The sequence below is a fragment of the Pyxicephalus adspersus genome, chromosome 4 (genome assembly GCF_032062135.1).
Source record: "Pyxicephalus adspersus chromosome 4, UCB_Pads_2.0, whole genome shotgun sequence".
In the NCBI taxonomy this organism is placed as follows: domain Eukaryota; kingdom Metazoa; phylum Chordata; class Amphibia; order Anura; family Pyxicephalidae; genus Pyxicephalus; species Pyxicephalus adspersus.
In genome coordinates this window covers 1,558,988-1,580,327 of record NC_092861.1, presented here as the reverse complement: position 1 = coordinate 1,580,327, position 21,340 = coordinate 1,558,988, and the positions used below count along the sequence as shown (strand labels likewise).

Genomic DNA, 21,340 nt, shown 5'->3' with positions numbered 1-21,340 from the left:
TTTTTTTCTGTTTCCTCTTCCTTTCCTTTTTTTTCTCATCTTTTCTTTTCTTGTCTTTTCTTACTTCTCCTTTGTTTTCCTTTCTTTTTTATCTTTTATTTTTCCTCCTTTCCTTTCTTTTCTCATCCTTTCTTTCCTTACTCCTCCTTTCCTTTTGTTTCCTTTCTTCTCTTGTCTTTTCTTACTCCTCCTTTCCTTTCCTTACTTTTCTATCTTTTATTTCTCCTCCTTTCTCTACCTTTCTTTTCTCATCCTTTCCTTTCTTACTCCTCCTTTACTTTACTTTGCTGTCTTTTCTTGTGTTTTCTTACTCCTCCTTTCCTTTCCTTTCTTTTCTCATCCTTTCTTTTCTTACTCCTTCTTTCCTTTTGTTTCCTTTCTTCTCTTGTCTTTTCTTTCCTTACTTTTCTATCTTTTATTTCTCCTCCTTTCCCTACCGTTCTTTTCTCATCCTTTCTTTTCTTACTGCTCCTTTACTTTGCTTTCTTTTCTTTCTACCCCTTTTTTTTTTCTTTCTCCTTCTTTTCTTTTCCTTTAACCTCCTTTGTTTTCTCCTCCTTTCCTTTCCTTTAACCCCCTTTATTTTCTCCTAAATTCTTTTCTTTCTCCACCTTTCCTTTCATTTCTCCTCCTTTCTTTTATTTCTACCCCTTTGTTTTCTTTCTCCTCTTTTCCTTTCTTTTCTATTCTTTCCCCTCCACGCTCCTCCTGCATTCTCTCCCTTCCCATCTCCTCTCCGCCTCTCTTATTCTCTCTATCATGGTACTGTTCTGCCTTCTCTCTCTGTGTTCTTTCCTTCACCTCTTCTTCCTTTTCTTTCTCCCCTCTCTTTCCTTCTGCCATAGGCAGTTTTCTCTCTCCCAACCTGGAAGTACACATAAATTCTCTCTGTTCTATTCGGTGTGGATTGGATGGTGCTGGCAGCGCAGATAATGAAGCTCTCGGGGCTGCTCTTATCTTGTCTGTACCATTTACTCTGCCAATTCATATAAATCCCCAGTAAAATGGCTGCAAATGAGACACATAAATGAAAGTGATTTATGCCCGACTGCAAGCAATGCACAGGGCAGTACTTTATTTATTTTCACCCTGTCATCCTTGGTAAACGTAGATGAGATCCTGGAGGACAATTTACATCTCATGGGAGAAGCAGCCTGAACTCTTCCCTGGATGAAGCTCCTTCCTTCACTTGTTACTGAAACATTCTGAGATATAATAAATAAATATAGAACAAGGCTGTTAGCAATGGAAATCAGGGTTGAAATTGCAGTCATCGGTCGCAGTCAAAATCAGGTTAAAGATCGGCTTCAATAATGTATCTCATAAACAAACCTGGCTGGATTGGACTTTCACTCTGTCCAGACTACTCTCCCTGTGATATTCAGCTTCTATGAATCAGCAACATTCACTGAGTCCCACAGAAAACCCAATTAGAGTACCAAGAATAGATTATTTCCCAAATCTCTCCCCATCACTTGTGCTGATGTCTTCTTAGTGAACAAGAAGAAACATCCAAGAAAAATAAAAGGGGTTTAAAGGATTTCCTAATCAGTCAAAAATATTATTATGTGAAGGTCAGGACAAAAATATAATAAAAAGAAATGTGTGAAAATAGTAAATGCTGCTCCTCGTGCAATCCAGTCCCCTGCAGACTCACCTTCTGCTATCCAATGGTGGTTCTCATATATTCCTCTCCATCCATTCCTTCCTCCACATAGAACAGGAGCGGTGATTTCTCTGCTGCAATTCAGTAACAATCCGAGGTGCTGTCCTTACTTCCATATGTTATTGGATTGCAGAATCAGCAGAAGCTTGTGTCTCGGTCACTCTGCTCTCTTCTCCTATCATGTTCATCACTGCGATTTCGTATGATGCTTCCCCTACCCCTCTCTTCAGTACAGGGACTGCCGGAGTCTGCAGGGTAGGATAGGCACCTCATAGAGAAAAGTGGATGATGCCAATTCTTCAGCAAAGATATCTAACTCTACTTCAAACTACAATCATAGAGAGAGAGAGAGGGAAAGGGCTCTGCATATCCTTAAGAATCCTTAAAAAGTAAGTTTTCAGTATGTTTTGTCCCAGATGTGAGTGTGTAGGAATTTCAGCATTATTCTCAGTCAGAGCCGGAGAAATATCTGCTCAGCCATGAGCCTTACAAATCCCCATTCATGCTGGTGTGATAATCACGGGGCAGTTGCCTTGTTAATCCTTAAAAAGGTTTTTATTGCAGTGAAAATGTCAGATAAGTTGCATTCTTCTCCCCGGTACACAGAATATATAGTCAGGGAAGGGGACGTTATCCTATGTCCTATATCTGGAGCTTTAGTGCTTTCAACTTAATAAATACAAAGGTTTGGCCAGTGCCAGCGTGTCAGCTGTGTCCTCCATTTGTGCTGATAATGCCCTGAGATTCAGGATTAGTGATAGAATCCTAGGTTCAGGGGACACATCTGTTCTCTGCTGGAACACAACAAGTACAGGCTGCTCATCATTCCGGCTCCTCCATCGCCCACCAGCCTGCTATTCTACAGATGCTTTTGGCGTTTTGGTGAAGGTGCACCGGTGGTATTTCCCCTTTGTGAAGATTGGCATTCATTTTTCCAGGATGACTTGCTTCTGCAGGTATGAAAAGGCTTCACCCCCCCCCCCCCATCTTTTGGTCCTTGCTGCCGGTCATCTTGGGATGAATTTCAAAATTTCCAGTTTGAAGCTTTTTTTGTTTTCCTGTCCCTTTACCCTCGAAAGCCTTCCCATTTACACTACCCGGACTTCCTCCGCTCCCTATTACCCTCAGACATTCGCCAACCTTACACAATCTAAAAACCCAGGCTTTATTAAAGCTCTCAAAGGCTGCAGAGGATTCACTTTCTTCAATGAAGCTGGGTGATCCAGCAAACCTTTCTTACCACCTGGCCTAAAATAATTTCTGTCTTGTATCTGCCCCTTCCTTCTTCCTGCACTTCATCTATTCATGTGATTTATTAGTATTCTTGTATTCTTTTTATGTCTTGCTGTTGGTTCATTGATAATGTTCTCTGTGCAATATCACGGGCTGGGGTACCCGAACTATACCCGATATTTGGTTATCTACTACTAGACTTGGAACGTTTACTACAGGAATTTAGGCTGTTCATGTAGCACCGTGCAAAAGGTAATTCACCTAGAATACCCAATCATGTACAAGGAAATCTAAACATTCATGAATGTATGGCTCAGCAGAGCTTTATCTCATTTACAGAAATATCCCTTGCAAGCCGATAATTCCATTTGCTGTGTGAACAGCCCATATTCCTTTAATAAATCAACCCGCCAGTGATGAATGCGTGCTGAAGCCTCCAAACATTGATATATTGCGGTGTGATCACTATATGTGGACATAAGGTGTCTATGAGATCTATTTATAAAGCAGTGAATCTAATATTCACTAAAATATACCCCGGTGGGAATCTGCCAGGTCCATGTGTTTCACTGGCACCAGGGACTCTCGACCAGGGAATCTCAGATTCATCGCTTTCTAAAAAGTCCCCTGTATGTCAAGGATGCGCTGTGTGATTCACATGGTAAACACTTAATAGACGTTCTTTCACCTGTATATTCTCATCATTTTCACCTTGAACACAATGTAACAATCAGCAATCACATACAGAGATATTACAAAGATAATAATAATATTAGAATAACCACAGGGCAAACCCTTTTTGAAAATGAGGTCCTAATTGGGTTAGGTATTGGAATCTTTATTTATTATGATGTATGCAGACAAGTGAATCTTATTAAAAGTTTAGGGGGTGAAAAAAGTTTTTATGAAAAGATTTGACCATCTGAAATCAGACTGAGTGTCCCTACCTATGGTTAATAATAAGATATTACTGACACACACTACCACCCACTATCAGATCTGCAAAGCAGTGACTGCGTGGGATCGCGGTATCCTGAGGCTGGCCTGAACTTACCCTAAGCAGATCTGGGGGTAAAAGTCTGCTTGTATTGTCTGGATCCCCATCCTCTTTACAAATCATTTAGGTGAGAAAGATATTTATACACAAATATTACCTTACTTTACCTTACAAGCAAGATCCTGGGCATTACAGCCACCAGAAATCTTACAAGAAGAAGCTCTTTGCATACTTCTCATGAATCCATTTCACCTCCTCTGCATTTTCCAGGAATTATTCCTATAAGAATAAATTGATTTTTCACCTAATAACAATAGCAGCTGTGTTCAGTCCTCCAATGACCTACTAATGACTTCGTCACTCATAACCTCCTCACACCATGAATATTGCTCATGGTTTTGTTTAGTTTTCCTTTTGAACATTTAGAAGTTTATAAACTTACAACAATAACACAGCAGCCTCAGTAAGACCCCATAGGATTTCTTGCAGCAATTTTGTTCGGCTGGTGAGAGGTATGAAGCACGGAGGCCTTCCTAAAGCAGCCTAAACCCAATCCTGGCTCAAAGCATAGACTTTGGTGGACAGCGGCATTTCCTGTTTTTGCATTTCTGCACAAGGGCCGGCATTGTGTAATTACATTCTATGGCAATTTCCCAAATGCATCCTGATGTATGTACCAACCTCAGAGTCTCCTTGAGACAAGACGTGTGTAAGGCTGGGCACACACGTGCAATAATTGTCATTGGAATGGATTTTTCACAATTGTTTCCAACGACAAAAAACTGAACAATGCATGAATGAGCTCTGTATACACAGCACCGTTCGGCTCTATGGACAGGGGAGAATGACGGAGCGGCACCCAAATGCTCTCTTCCCCCTTCCCTTCCATTATGATTGTTCCGTGGATCCGCCAGGATGGTTTTTGGAATGGCAGAAGACGAGCGCTGTACAGACACCAGGAATGTCCCGTATGTTCTCATCCGGTATCACCCCTGAGGTGATTATCATCTGACGTGTATACGTAGTCTTAGGTTTTATAAATTTCTCCCCCTTTCCCCTTCAACTTCCCAGCTGGACTCAGCAAGATTATTTTCTAGCATTCAAAAGCTGTGACTGCAAATTACAACCAAGGGATAATTACTATACAGAATAAAAATCAGGCCGCCTTTCAGTTAGAAAAATCCTTAACATTTCTGTGGATTTCAACTTCGTTTTGGGATTTTTTCTGGCACCACAAATTGATTTACTGTATATATTTAAAAATTCATATAATTTATACATTTACAAAATACAGATAGACAACATTAAAAAGAAAACATTGTAATACATACAGATATACATATAGAAAGTTTTTATACCTCTAAGTTTGTAGTCCGTAAAGTTGAAGTCCTTTACGCATTTCACCCCTTGGCTTCATGAGAAGGATGAACTTCTATATATATGGATAATCCATCATCAGAAAATCATTATATTAAATTCATTCACCCATATGAGGCCTAGTGAATTATCCTAGTTTTTGTGACATGAATGTATCTCCATTATAGATACAACATTACCAATATGCTTGGTCTGGTACACAATTTTCAGTGGTAAATGAAAGCACTCTGACACCTAACAGTGTAAAATGCTAAAATCTAACCAATGTTACATTTAACCCAATGTCTAACCCAAATGTCTAACCCAAATGTCTAACCTAATTCAAAAATGTTAAAACCAAATCTAAGCCAATGTCCCTTAACCAAGGGACATTCTTCCCAATGCCCGCTAAAAATCTAACCATCCGCTCCAAACAATTAAGAAATCCTTGAAGCAGCTTTACAGAAGCTAAGTGAGGAATTCGTAAATAATAACTCCTAATTACAAGCTGTCTTTCTTTTCTGCTTCTGTTTAGTATTTTATTGATAAATGTCCCCCTATGCTTTCCATCTTTATGTTGATGATACAGAAAGTGATGAAGTGTCCCATAGGTATATAGTTAGGTTGAAAAAAAGACATAAGTCCATGAAGTTCAACCCCTAGGGAAATAAACATATCCCAGATATAAAACCCTATAAGACATAGTTGGTCCAGAGGAAGGCAAAAAAAAACCCGGGGTAGAATTTGCTTCAACAGGGAAAAAAAATCCTTCCTGATTCCATGAGGCGATCGGATGTTCCCTGGGTCAGCAGTCTCTGTTATTTTTACTTTAAATCCTTAATCCCCAGTTATATTAGCACTGAGCAGGTTTCGTCTTCCGGTTTTATTCCTGGCACACTCCCCCAAATGTATTCCCCCTAGACAGTAGGAAGCATGCATGTTGTTAGCTCCCAAGTGCAAACCTTTACATTTATCTATATTAAATGTATTTTGTTATGATTTTCTCTTAGCTACGTGTGCATCGCCATGGAGGCCCTGGACCAACTACTGATGGCCTGCCATTGTCAGAGCATTAACTTGTTTGTGGAAAGTTTTCTCCAGATGGTGGCCAAACTGCTGGAATCAGAAAAGCCAAACCTTCAGATTCTGGGCACAAACTCGGTAAGTGCACAATCATCAAATTATATCTGAATCTTACTAACCTTATATGTGACTGTGAGTTGGTGGCAATGATGTGTCACTGATGGGATCATCACTGGACTGTTTCTTTCCCTGTCCAGTCACAAGATTGAGTCTATGAAGATGTAGATTCAATGGGTATAATGATGCCAGCCAGAGCACATTGGAAAGTCCCTGGATTGAAGGTGAATATCCAGTTATTCTATTTCACCTTCTAGCAGCCGTTCATTTTAGCTTCCTCTTTTAGGCTTCAAATTATCTTTAAAGCTGAACTAAAGTTCCACTTTAAAAATTGGTGTAGAAAGGACAGGCGATGTCTCTTCTGCAATAAGCACTTTTAGGCTGCGTACACACGTTAGACTTTTGTCGTTGGAAAGGATCTTTCTCGATCCTTCCAACGACAAAAGACTGAACGATGAATGAATGCCTATTTCGGGGAGAATGACGGAGCGGAACCCTGTTAAACTCTCTCCCCTTCACTTTCATTACGATTGTTCGCTGTTCATAGATCCGCCAGGACGGGAAGGAAGAAAAGAAGGAAGAAGATGGCAGCGCCCCGGTCAGGGAATGGGGAAAAAAGTGAGTATAACAGGGTTCAGTTCCAATATAAGACTCATAAATCAGCAATTTGCAAAGAATATCTTTTTCAACCAACAACACCAGCTGCGTGCACAAATAAAATTTCCTGAGGATTCATTGTATGGATACATTTTCATACTAATTTAGTCACCGGCATATCTTTTCATTCATATTCATACACAAGTAGCAAGTCACTTATACTGCAATGTTTGTGAACGTTGTCAGGCAAAGTGACCTCAAATTATGGAATCAAAATCACTTTAAAAAAAATTTAATGTATCATGCCTCCGTCATAGCAATGTCAGAATACTGATTGAAACCTCTGGGGAATGAAAATGGCATGATATAAATGTCATTTTCTGACATGTTTTCTATATGTGTGTATGGTGTCCTCGTACCTTGGAACAGCTGGGGGGAACCCCAACTAAAATACCCACAACTTAAGTCCCCAAGTTAAGGACATCCGACATAAGGACGACTCCTAAATACAAAAACTGGGATTCCGGGAATCCCTGCTCACTCTTGTGCAGGATGGAGGCTTGATGGGGGGGGGGGGGGGGTTGTTTGCATAGCCTGCAGAAGAAATCTTTTGCTTAACACGGATGAGGTTGTGGGTAATCCTAAGAGCTGATCTGTAACATCTTGTAACTCTTTAATGACCAAGACAAACTCTGCAGTTGTTTCTATTTGCATATCAAAGCACTGCTTGCTCCAGAAGTTAATGAATGTCTGGGCTCCATAAAGTTTTTTTTTTCTTCGTTTGTGATTCACTCACAGTGATGATTTTATATAGTAACTGACACCATGCTGCCTATTATTATGTTGAGAAAAACATCTGTAAATAAAATAATGTACCTGTTCTGACCTACATACAAATTCAACTTAAGAACGAACCTACAGTCCCTATCTCGTATGTAACCCAGGGACTACCTGCAGTTTTCTGTAAAACCACACAAGTCAGCCAAAGGAGGATATGAGACTACCGAGAGAGGAGGTGTACAGAGAAAAGAGGACCGGTCCAAGGACTGACCCTTGGGGAACACCAACAGGGAGGATAGTTGGGGAGGATGAAGTCCCTGACCCATTTAAAGCAGAATCAGAGTTCCACTTTAAAAATATGCTATCAGTCCGGGCTTTGCTGAAAAGGAATAGGTGATGACCATTCTGCATTATGCATCCTTACCTGCCTGATCCCTCGGACATTCCACCTTCCCTTACTGATTAAACTCATTAACAGTTACATCATCCCAACTGGCCAATTATGATGACCAAAGATCGGAATGAAAAGTAGAAGAAGAAAGATGGCTGCACGCTGCGATGGAAGGGGGACAGAATATTATTAATTTAGTTTGCCTTTATTCTTTCATTTTCAAAGTCTGCATGAATGACAACAATTTTCATAAAAGCCGCACCTTGTGTTAGATCTGTCCCGAGATTTTTGCGCCATCGCAGTATAAAACACGGTTTATTCTGTTCAGCGATGTCATGTGCAGCAGCAAAGAGAATAAAGAAATTGCTTTTTCCCGTGCAGCCGATGTATTTTATGGCACCTGCTGAGGCTGTGCAGAGCTGAAGGGGATTCTAGAGGCAGATCAGTTCCTGACATTGGTTGCTGGGACTTTATATCCTCTCTGCTCCCAGTGATCCGTGTCTGTTCGGGCGTTTATCTGGACTGATCTATGCTGGAGAGTTCTCATCTGATTTTCTGTTGCTGACCATTGCCTGTTCCTGACCTATAGATTGTATGCAGCCTGGACTGACCTCTGCCTGTCACCCCGACTCTGCCTGTCACCCCGACTCTGCCTGTCACCCCGACTCTGCCTGTCACCCCGACTCTGCTTGTGTTTTGCCCTTGTCTACCTCCTCTGGTGGATGCTTTACCTGACTCTCCTCTGTATTCTGGACTTGTCTCTGTTGGAATCTTGGTCCTGCTTTACTTGTGGGCTCCTGGCCCTCTGCCGGCCCTTACCCAGACACCATCACTTGCTCACCAAGTCCTGGGGGCAGCCGTGTGCTGGAAAAAGCAACCAGTCTCCCGAGGATGAGTGGGGGCTTGCTATAGGTGAAGAGTGCGGCTTTAGATTGGGGGTCTGGTGAGTACTGGTGCTGGAACAGGGGATTACACCTTGATCATTAAAAAGCCATCTTTGATTTCCAGTCAGTGACTTTGCCTAGGCTGAGATGATATTATCAGTCTGCTGCAGGCAGGATGAAGCCTCTCCCAATGATCAGAATATTCAGAATACCCCCGCACCTGCTTATATTTACCTTACACTCCGCATTGCTGCATTCCTTCTCATTCTTCTACAGCTTTGGTAATGTCACCCTCTCTATAACATGAAAGCCATCAATAAGTCACTCAGACCCAACCACTGCATCATGTGACAAGGTGACGTGCTCCCCCATACCCACATACACCCGGCATTCCACCGGCAGGGGAGTACAGCAGGTATAGCCGGGAGGGGAGGGCGGTGTATTAATAGAATACAGGTGGCATATTAAACACCAAACAGACGTCCCGACCTTTTATTATTGAGGACAAACATGACACAAGTGTGATAATTATGAAAACACTAAAATAAATGTGCAGAATATTCAGCAGTCTGAAAGGTGAAGCAGACAGATAAATATGTTGTGTAGTTTGGGCGGAGTTCTCCATCCCTCTTATCATACTCTGATTTATTTCCCCCATGCAATGACAATAGTATGACAGATGCACACAGACGCGGCACAGCGAGGATTCATTTGTCATGTTGTGAATTGCTGCCGCGCTTGTGTGATTATCACATCGTCTCCTCTGCCTGACTGCGGCTGCTAAATTGTCAAAACAACCCAAACCACGTCACAAAAGATAATAAAAATATCATTATTGGGTGGATTTACAATCTAATTGCTGGAAAAACTAATAAAAATGTGATCATTTTCTCCTTCAATATTCAGGTTACACACACAGGGCCTTACATTGGACTCTACAATATTGTGGTATACAGAAGAGTTAATCCAATGACTGCAGGGTGCCCAGGTCACATGACACATCATTGTTGGCATGAGGCATTTATGCCGATATGCTGCTCATGGCATTGTACATTATGGCCAGACATCCCCACTTTGTTCTCTTCTGTCCATAGGACATTGTTCAGGAAGCGATGTGCTTTGTTCAGATATAACTTTGCAAACCTAAGCCTTGTTGCCATGTTATTTTTAGGGAGAAGAGATCTTCCCCTTGCACCCCCAAACAATCCGTACGTGTTCAGTTTTCTTCTAATTGCCCTGTCATGTACCGTAACATGTAACATGCTAACTGAGGTGTGTAAAGTCAGAGCTCTGGGAAGTTTTCACAAATTCAATGACCATTGCATAGTTTGGGGTGAATTTGCTGTGATGTCCATTCATAATTGTCTTTAAAGTGGTGAATAATCATTCTCACTGTGGAATTGTTTGGAAATGGCCTTCTAACCCTTCCCAGATTGATGAGCAGCAACATTTGCTTCTCTGAGATCATTGCTGCTGCCTTTCCTACTTGGCAGTCATCGCCAATCTTTTGGACTTTACAAAACGCGAAATTCATCATTTTAAATCCGGCGGACCATTATTAAGAATTTTTAAAAAAGATAAATCCAATTGTGAAATAATGATCTTCCTAATGGTGCTGACGAGGCGGCTCTGATTCATTGATCAGCTCACGGTTAAGTATTACTATTGTTACTATTATCATTAGTTGTATTATCTTTGGTATTACTAAAGAAATACAAAATATTTGTTTGCTTTTTCCCACTCAATATGGGTTTATTTCATTGGAATCTGAGACCAAAGTCTATGAATGTCAAACTAATTGATGCCATTAAATATAACAGGTAAAGAAAATACACAGGTAAGGTCATACTTACCTAAAAGAGCATCTGAGAAATGAATAAAATAAAACAATGGTATGAGAATCGGTATTGGCGGAGCGGGGTGACTGTTGTAATGTTGGAAACAATACTGAAGCGTACGGCTCGGCAACAGTTGCCCCATACAACTTAACACTACACTGACATCACGCTGCGCCGCCCTTGTTTTTCCGTCTCTAGTAAAGTTCATGAATTTAGTGCAATATAAAAGCGAAAATTGTCATTCAGAATATAAAAATTTATTAGAATATTATTTTTGTTATATTAACCACCTGGGCGTTAAACCCGACATAGTTCGGGGTAAAAACACTTGCAAAAAGTGTTAAACCCGAACTTTTCCCAGGTGGTTAAAAATATAAACAAACGTTGTATTGCAGTCCAATTGTCATGCATTGTATGACAATCGGATTATTAAAGCATAAAAATTAAGAAAAATATTCAAATTTTGGACCACCAACATTTTCTCATGGACCACTGATTGGCGACCACTTGGCATTGTGGTAACACACACCTGAATACTGCAGAGCAGCAAACTGCTGAAACTTTGCTTTATAAAGCGGTCACACTGACTGATGATCAATCAATGCATCTGATGAGCTGCACCTGGCTTCTACTTACCCTCCTCATTCCTATGGAAAATTTCAATTTTCACATACTTCTGCATTGTGACCCAGTCTTTGGAAAGTATATCATTTCATAGCGTCAAGTGTTGTTCATCAGAGATTATTTAACCTTATTTTAACACATCTAAGGACCAGATGATTTTTTATTATATGCAGAACCTTACAATTGTACTTTCTTTTTCTCATGGCTGTAATCCTTGCTAGGTGATGGCATTTTATGAAGATGGAAGTAATGCCAGTTCATTAATAAAGTAAAAATAAAATGTTCACATCTTCTGTCTGACTTGTTGCTCATCTTTTGCTTTCTGTCACTTTTTCAGTTTGTAAAATTTGCAAACATTGAAGAGGACACCCCCTCGTACCATCGCAGCTACGACTTCTTCGTGTCCCGATTCAGTGAAATGTGCCATTCCAGCTTCGACAATGCGGAGACAAGGACCAAGTAAGAAGCACATAACCGGTTATTATTACCGATCAATATTTATATTCTGTTCTTGTGGGGAAAACATTTGTGTGAACCTCAGGTGTATGTTTCCAATTTATAACTTCCGACCTGCAATTCATCCTGAGGGAAATATGAAGGCCGCTAGTATTTACATTGATAAATGAAGTGCTGGGTAGGATTTTGGGTTCATTGAGACAAACAGCATTACATGTTGTAATAAGAAACACTGTGTCCCTTTTATCTTATGGCTGTCTGGCTCCCATCAGCAAACATTTTACCAATTCGTACATAGTAAGTGCAATGTTCAGAATAACAGTTTACCACCTCGTTAGGAAATGACATCTATCTATTAAAGACTCAGGGAGAGAAATGTGAGCATCCACTACTTCCCACTGTTCCTTATCTCCCATTCTATTGTATGCTGCTTCCCCCTCCTCTTAGATTGTAAGCTCTTCGGGGCCTGATGGGAAATCCTTACAACATGGGCACAGACACAATTAAATATCTAATGAAGAAGAGTAAAGCTACATACACACTAACATTTTTCTGTGGCGTGTGTACAGCCTGGGACGTTCATCGTCCGTGGGTCCGTCTTGGCGGATCCATGGACGATGAACGACGAGCGATCTTAATGCAAGGGAAGGGGTGCAGTAGGGTGCCGCTCCGTTGCTCTCCCCCTCTCCATAGAGCAGAACGGTGCTGTATGTACAGCACTCGTTCATGCATTGTGTGGTTCTTATCCTTGGAAAGGATCGTGAAAGATCCTTTCCAACGACTAGAATTGCATGTGTGTACGCGGCTTAAGGCTGGGTACACACGTTCAATAATTGTCGTTGGATCTTTCACGATTCTTTCCAACAACAAAAGACTAAACAAGCTCTGTGCATACAGCGCCATTCTGTTCTTTGGGGAGGGGAGAATGACAGAGCTGCACGACGATGTGCTCTCCTTCACTTTTATTACAACCATTCGTGGTTCTTGGATCTGCCAGGACGGATCCATGAACAATGTCAGACGAGCGCTGTACACACGTAAGATTCTCATCTGATATTAGCCCTGAGGTGATAATCAGACAAGACTTATCTGACGTGTGTATGTAGCCTAGGACGCTTCAATAGTCTTGCAAACTCTTTCTGTACTTTTATGCTCCGGTGACAACCACTTATTCCTTGTACCGGTGTCACAGGGACAGAAGGTGAAGGAAATCTCCCTGCTGACGGAAATAACAGGGCATAAACTTTACCTTTACTTTACTCTGAAACTAAAGAAAAATATTTAGCTTTTTATGTGCCGCGTTATACCAGGTACACCAGCACTCTAAGGCTACATACACACGTCCATTGGTTCTCGTACGATAATTGGCTCAGGGCTGATATCGGACTATAAGAATCTGGCGTGTGTACAGCGCCCGTCGTCCATCATCCCAACGACCTTCCTGGTCAATCTTAATAAAAGCAAAAGAGGGGAAGCACGCAGCGTGGTGGCACTCCATCGTTCTCCCCCTCCCCTCTCTATAGAGCTGAATGGTGCTTTATATACAGCACTCATTCATGCATCGTGCATGCATGACGACAATGCTTGCACGTATGTATGTAGCTTAAGTAAATCTTGTCGGCTAGGCTCTCATACATTGCACAGAGCTGCCCAGCTGGCAATACAAGCTTTTTCTTTTTACTGGAGGAAGGAGTAGAATAATGACCTCACCAGCGTGCTGCTGTTTTCTGACAGTCCAATCATGTGCCTGGGTGAGACCTAGACCTTGGTGTGAGGTTTGGCATGACCTGGCTATTCTGTCTGGCACATCTGAATCACAAGACTGACTGAACATATAGCACTGCCTTCTGGGAGCCCGTTCTTCATATCAAGATAGGTGGCTCATACTAAAACCATAAAGCTCTGATGGGGTCCTGATAATCCCAACTCTCCGTCAGGTGCCTTGGTTTGCAACATTTTACAGCAATACATAGATACTTAACTGATTGGTAAGCTGTTACCATTGCAACACACTGTTTTAATCATTGCCAGTTAACAAAGACAAACTGACACAGCAATGTAGTCAAAACAACATTTAGAATTCTCCATTTACAAAGTTCCAGGCATTTGTCATAAATATCTGAACATTTGCTGGGTCATATTTGACTCGTAAGTTGCTGGGTACATCTGCATTAATGTCTTTCAATGCCTATATTCAGCATTTTTCAGAATCCATTGTGCGGTCACATTGAAGCTGTGCATAATTCCTGTTTTATAATTACAGCCGCTCTCCATCGCCACTGCAGAACACTGACAAGGAGAAGGAGAATCCGGCAGAGTTAGCAGAGAGATGTCTGAGGGAACTGCTGGGCAGAGCAGCTTATGGCAACATCAAGAATGCCATCAAGCCGGTTCTCATGTAAGCACCTCGATAACACCTACAACAACTTCTGTCTATGGAAAGCATTTCTAGCAGATTCTAGTAGTAAAATCACTTAGACCTCCACATACAACATATCAACAATTTGTATCTGGGACAGGCAGGGCTCGTAGGGGGTATGTTGTCATTTGGTAATATTATTGTCAGGAGACGTTCTTCTGGCCAACTATCCCGGGCGGTGTCCCACTGCAGTAGAGCGCACCCGGCCTATTACCTCCAGCGGCGACACTTGCAGCAGCTTAGTAATTTTAGGTAGCAGTCCTTTGCTGCTTGCAGCATCCTCCAAATCACCTTCAGCTGTGCAGGGGATGCCAGAAGAGAAAACACAGCTAAGGGGAAACAAGGATGCTGTATGGCGCAGAGCAAATATTCCTAAAACTCCTCCGCTGCTGTAAGCATGGAGAGCGTCCGGAGGGAATAGGTCACGCTCTACTGCAGTGGGACACCACCCGGTATTGTCAGCCAGAAAAGTATCTCCTCACAATTATATGATAAAGACTTGCAAATATAAATACTTAGGAGAAAAATACTGTGCTTAGGTTTATGAAACTATCAGAAAAGACAAAAATAATAGACTTATTCAGTATCACTGAGCTACATGATAGAGATATGAGCCCATATGTTGGGTCCTTCTCCTTTCACCGTCCACTCACTGGCTGGGGCCTGGACAATACCAAACTATAAAAAATCCGGTCAGGTCTCCTGCCTGCTACACAGGGCTGTGGTGTGTAAACCTTGGGCGTGAATAAACAGAAATACACAGAGCTAAAACAGCTGCACTTTATGCATTGCCTCTGCTAAATTATCTTTTAGCTTTTATAAGCAGTGGGATAACACTGAGGTGGGTAGGTGAGAGATACAACTGAATGAAAAAAAAAATGAAGGTGAAAAAATCTGCAGTTAAGAACGAAATGTAAGTTTGGTCAATATGGGGATAAAAATGAACCTTTGTAGAGTGCTTAGTGCTATGGGTTTGATTGGCTGTCAGATCGCCAGAGCTGAATAGGAGACGATAGAAATTGTTAAGGCATTTATGGAATAATAAGTTGTTAAATATATATATGGAATATGGAATAATAAGCTGAAAAATAAGTTGTTGTAAAATGCTGAATCTTCAGCCATTCCCTACCCTTATAAACATTATAAACCACTCACATTGGAGGCAAATTTCCTGTTTATCATAATCCTTATTATTTGTAATAAATAGCTGGTCGGTTATAGTTAATGGAAATAAGACTACCCAGGGTCCTTTGTAGCATTCACTTCCATATGTCCTCCGCTTTCCAGGCACCTGGATAACCATTCCCTGTGGGAGCCAAAAGTCTTCGCTGTCCGATGCTTCAAGATTATCATGTACTCCATACAGGTAGGCTGCACAGAACTGAAATATAGGACCGGCTTTATTAACACTTTCACTTTTCTTTTAAATGGTAAATGCTTGGTTTAAATCAGCACAATATATTCCAGGTGCATGAAATTTAAACAAGTGAAAATAAAAGAAGTGAAAATAAAACAAGTACAAAGATTACAGGTGAAGCCACAACTAGCAGAAGATCAGCGGGGCGTGATTTACAAAAGGAGTTTAGGCCGTTCACTCAGCAAAGTGAATTATTTTTCTGCAAGGAATGTTTTTCATAGTGAACAAGGTGATGCTCTGCTTACTTCAGCCATCCAATCATGCAAGCAAACATTATGTACAGAATTGGGTGTTCTTTGCAAAGGTTTACCACATCCACTAAGTCAAATATCTCTTTCAGATTGATCATTCACTCTGCTAAGTTAACAGGATAAACTCCTTTAGTAAATCAACCCCAATAAGAGAAGGAAAATATATATCTTCTCAATTGGTGTTTAAATTGTACACACTGCCACATCCCAAAAACAACCACAATACCAAACAAACGTTTAAGGCAGCACAGAAAACTGATTTTTTGACAATTCATTTTAATTCAATAAGAACAATTATTGTTTTATTTTTAGTATTAAAAATCACATAAAACAATAGATCTTCATCGAGATTGAACATCCTCTCTACTCATTTCATGGCATTAAATCCGCTTCATCAGTAGGTTTAGAGAACTTTTTGTTTCAAATAGGAAAGTTCTCTAAACTTCCTGATGAAGCGGATTTTATTGCCACAAAACACGTAGAGAACAATATATTTAGGAATTCTATATGTTCAATCTCTTTGATTATTCATCATATATTGTTTTATGTGTTTTTAATATTAAATATAAAACAATATTTGTTATTGATTGTAAAGGTATTGTCAAAAAATAATCTTTCTGCGCTGCCCTAAATGTCCGGTAACCCCAATAAGAGCCGGCACCTTCTTATGGGATTGGCATGAGGACACGCAGTGCCAGGGAGGAAGGTCACCTGAAGTCTTGGGGACAAAATTACTTCTCAATAATCTATTGACTAATAATGGTAACATGGAACTAAAAGTAAATAGGTTACCGGCCTATTTGTGGTGTACAGTAACTTGTTATCACTCTATGCTTTTACATCTGCACAAAAAAACCATCACAGCAGCAAACAACACTGCAACTCAATGGTCGTGATTTATTAAAGCTCTCCAAGGCTGGAGAGGATACACTTTCATCAGTGAAGCTGGGAGATCCAGCAAACCTGGAATGGATCTGGTCTAACAAACAGCAAATTACTTTTAGAAAATCCATTCCGGGTTGGCTGGATCACCCAGCATCACTGATGAAAGTGTATTCTCTCCAGCCTGGGAGAGCTTTATTAAATGAGGGCCAATGCCTACCTTCCATGTGCTATACACAATAATCATTTCTTTGCATTTGTCCCATTCTGCAGCCCCAGCACTCACACCTGGTGATTCAGCAGCTGCTAAGCCACCTGGATGCCAACAGCAAAAGTGCAGCCACCGTACGGGCAGGGATTGTAGAAGTCCTATCTGAGGCCGCAGTCATAGCTGCCACCGGTCCTGTTGGTATGTATGGAGATCTGCACAGTATTTCCAATCACACTGACTTTTACATCATCTGATGGCGAGTTCCACTTGGACCTGGAAAATGTGGATTTCTGGGTAAACCTTAAAGGGAACATTATGTTACTTCCTCTCCCAAGGACTTTGTAAGGAGAATGTGAACCCCTTTGCAGTATGTGTGCCACTTGTGACAAATTTACCGGTATGTTCTATTATTCCTTATGAGGATGAGAAGTAAAACCTCCGACAGGTAGTAATATTCCTGCTGGAATCAGAAAGGCTCCCAATCATGTAATCAGTATGCCAGCTATTACATAATATTTACATGCAGGCTGATGGCTTAACAGAAAATTCCGTAAGGCGACAGTGTGCATCTGTTTAATACCATAATTGTCAGATACAATTACAATATGTAACACAGAACAAAGTCTTGTATACTCGCCTGTATTCCAGCAACATCCACAATCTCCTTTGCAGGTAGCGATTAGTAAAAATGTCAATCTGTGATCTCAATGCTACTTTTGCATTCAAACCTCTTTTTTCTAACGTTTCAAAAAACGTTCCAGTTTTTAATGAAGCCAGTAATACTGACCCATGTTCTCCGGAATCCTCTCTACCATCTAAGCTATACTGGTGCCAGGGCCCGTACAGAGGTCAGCAGGATGTATACAGAGGGGAGGCTACCAATAACTGGGAACTTTATAAAGTTGTTGAACTTTATATTTTTTGGGTGTGTTGAGAGGCGGAGCAAGGGGAGGTGCTAATATTACACAGTAAGTTATAATAAAATGGAAGCTGTGATATAATAACAGATCGCATAGTACACCATAGCCCCATATGTGTACTATATGTGTACGGTATTGTAGTATACTCCTTTAAAAAAGCACAGCTAGCTTTGTAATATAAAAGCAAAACAGGTAAGGAAAATATTAGAAATGTACTGACAACAAATGGTCCATGTGATATCTGATATCTAGATCATTAAAGTCATTGTACATGATTGTTTTACTTTTTATTTATGGGCCCTATTTGTGTGTACAGAGCTTTGTGTGAATGAGCCATCCTCGCCACCTATTGCATGAACCTAGGTGTTAAATTGCTAGTTTATGGCAATACCTGGAGGTTTGTATCTGCAGTGTGAGATCATCTAAGGCACTGTTGCTTCCTGCGGCTCATCTCACCAGATTTGGAGTGAGCGATGTCACCGCTGTGCTGCTCACTGTCCTCCTTACTGATAGTTTTGATACGGGGAATCAAAGTCCTTCCACTGTGCAGAACAAAGCATTAATAATCAATGATGGGGTTATTATTAAATGCAGGGAAACCACAGGAAATTCTATTGACTGGTCTCATATCCTTGGATTACCTGTTGTGGGAACAGTTTTTAAATTATAAATGTCATTTATTTTTTTTTTCTTCCACAGAGAAAACAGAAATCGTCTCATTCAGGTCATGCTTCTGAAGTCACTTCTTCAGGTACTCCTCATAGGTTACATCGATGTGCAGTGTACGTTATTGTCTTTTTGCCTGACCATTTACATGAACGGGGTGAACATGCTTTGTGAAAGAGCTGTTAGTATTATTATTATTATTATTATTAAACAGGATTTATATAGCGCCAACATATTACGCAGCGCTGTACATTAAATAGGGATTGCAAATTCTTTTTTGCACAGCATGTTTGCACAATAAGGCATACAGCACCTTGCAAAACGCTCTGTTCTATTATTGTGATGTTGGCACCCCCTAGGTGATGATATATTCCAATGGCCATAATAATAACTTCTGCACATTGGCATGGGAGTTACTTTGTCCTGGCATCTGTAAGATGAAGAACCACATGTGTGGTTGTCTGTGTACAATTTGTAAATAATTGCTGCCAGGCAAAGGAAGAGTTTTTTTGGCATAAGGAACAAAAGAGCTTTAGTTTCAGTTATTTTATTCTTTTGGAGCCTCACAAAACATTTACACCCTATAAGAAGACTTTTTCAACATATTTGAACAAGCAATGATTAGATCAAACAGTGTTTACAGATAAAGTTTTATACATATATAAAAGCAGCCCATTTTCCAGGCATTTTTTAAAAGTTCCCCAGAAAACTGTACCTTTAATGCTTTTTTGTACAGCTTTTTCCTAGCACCCCAGCCATGATGTTTTATTAGTACAATCTTTAATTATAGATCTATTTTGACACCAGCTGTTAAAAGAGATACCTACAGATCCTGCAAAATAATTTGGGGGCTCTTAACCAGAGTTTTCTGAGAGGTCCAATCCTGGAGATATTATCAATTATAGGTTTCTTTTGTTTTCTGATTTCTTTTTCTGGTACCTGTGTCTTCTTGCTACATAGCTTTTCAATGAAATATTACTATAATAATTTTGCAGAGTGCAGATATTAGGGTAACACATAAAATCAATTAGGAAAATTTTGAAAAATGTCACTTAATACCTACTGTACATAATAATGATACCCAGGGCCACTGTCAAGCATTTCTGGGCCCCATACTCTGTGACAATTCTGGGCGCTATCCCCCTCGCAATGTTTCATGGTGCTCATATAGTTCTGATTTTCCTTTGTAGGGTCATTTGCCAGCACATTGCCCACTTACCAAAGATCGGAGGTCATGCTGTTCATCATGGGAAAAGTGCCACTTGCTTCAGTTCATCATAACATGGAACCTGAAAAATCAGGGTAAGACTGGAGCGTCACTACTTTTTTGTCTGCTTTTCCTTTTAAATACAATGGGCCTGATTTATTAAAGCTCTACAAGGCCGGAGAGAATACACTCTCACCAGTGAAGCTAGGTGATCAAGCAAACCAGGAATGGATTTCTTCAATGTCATTTGCTATTTGCTAGCAAATGCTTTGAATCCTGGACCAGATCCTTCCCAGATTTGTTGGATAACCCAGCTTCACTGGTGAAAGTGTATTCTCTCCAGCCTTGTAGAGCTTTCATAAATCAGGGCCAATGTGTATGATTTCAAAATACAAAATAGAACAATAAACTGGTTTCTGATCAGTGTCCTCATTGTGCGGTACGTTCATCACATGGTCACGGATACATAGGTAGAAGCCTCATTGTGTGGTAAGTCCACAACATTGCCATGGCTAGATAGGTAGAAGCCTCATTGTGTGGTACGTTCATCACATGGTCACGGATAGATAGGTAGAAGCCTCATTGTGCGGTACGTTCATCACATGGTCACGGCTAGATAGGTAGAAGCCTCATTGTGTGGTACGTTCATCACATGGTCATGGCTGGATAGGTAGAAGCCTCATTGTGTGGTAAGTCCACAACATGGTCATGGCTAGATAGGTAGAAGTTGCCTTGCATTGCATGAACCTAGGTGTTAAATTGCTAGTTTATGGCAATACCTGGAGGTTTGTATCTGCAGTGTGAGATCATCTAAGGCACTGTTGCTTCCTGAAGCTCATCTCACCAGATTTGGAGTGAGTGATGTCACCGCTGTGTTGCTTACTGTCCTCCTTACTGATAGTTTTGATACGGGGAATCAAAGTCCTTCCACCGTGCAGAACAAAGCATTATTAATCAACGATGGGGGTATTATTAAATGCAGGGAAACCACAGGAAATTCTATTGACTGGTATCATATCCTTGGATTACCTGTTGTGGGAACAGTTTTTATATTATAAATGTCATTTATTTATTTTTTTCTTCCACAGAGAAAACAGAAATCGTCTCATTCAGGTCATGCTTCTGAAGTCACTTCTTCAGGTACTCTTCATAGGTTACATCGATGTGCAGTGTACTTTGTTGTCTTTTTGCCTGACCATTTACATGAACGGGGGGTGAACATGCTTTGTGAAAGAGCTGTTAGTATTATGAAGCTTCCACTCCATTCTTACCAGTGTGATCCTCGGAGCAATATATTTACCTTTATCCACACTCCTGGAAGTTGTTCATGCGTTGCCCCGCACAGCACTTCACCACTTTTTGCGAAGCAAAATAGAAGTTGGGTACTGCAACCACTGCAAATGTA

The 21,340-nt window shown here is 40.7% G+C and overlaps 1 protein-coding gene across 1 annotated transcript in view; it reads left to right on the top strand.

Moving 5' to 3' along the window:
* The window catches only part of EFR3B (EFR3 homolog B), a 43,367-nt gene that overhangs the window by 9,374 nt on the left and 12,653 nt on the right, over positions 1–21,340 (top strand). The window contains exons 3-9 of the mRNA XM_072409002.1: positions 6,263–6,413; positions 11,844–11,965; positions 14,205–14,360; positions 15,669–15,747; positions 17,205–17,340; positions 19,919–20,030; positions 21,024–21,075. Coding sequence (XP_072265103.1) covers positions 6,263–6,413; positions 11,844–11,965; positions 14,205–14,360; positions 15,669–15,747; positions 17,205–17,340; positions 19,919–20,030; positions 21,024–21,075 — 808 coding nt within the window. The remainder of the gene's footprint in view (positions 1–6,262; positions 6,414–11,843; positions 11,966–14,204; positions 14,361–15,668; positions 15,748–17,204; positions 17,341–19,918; positions 20,031–21,023; positions 21,076–21,340) is intronic.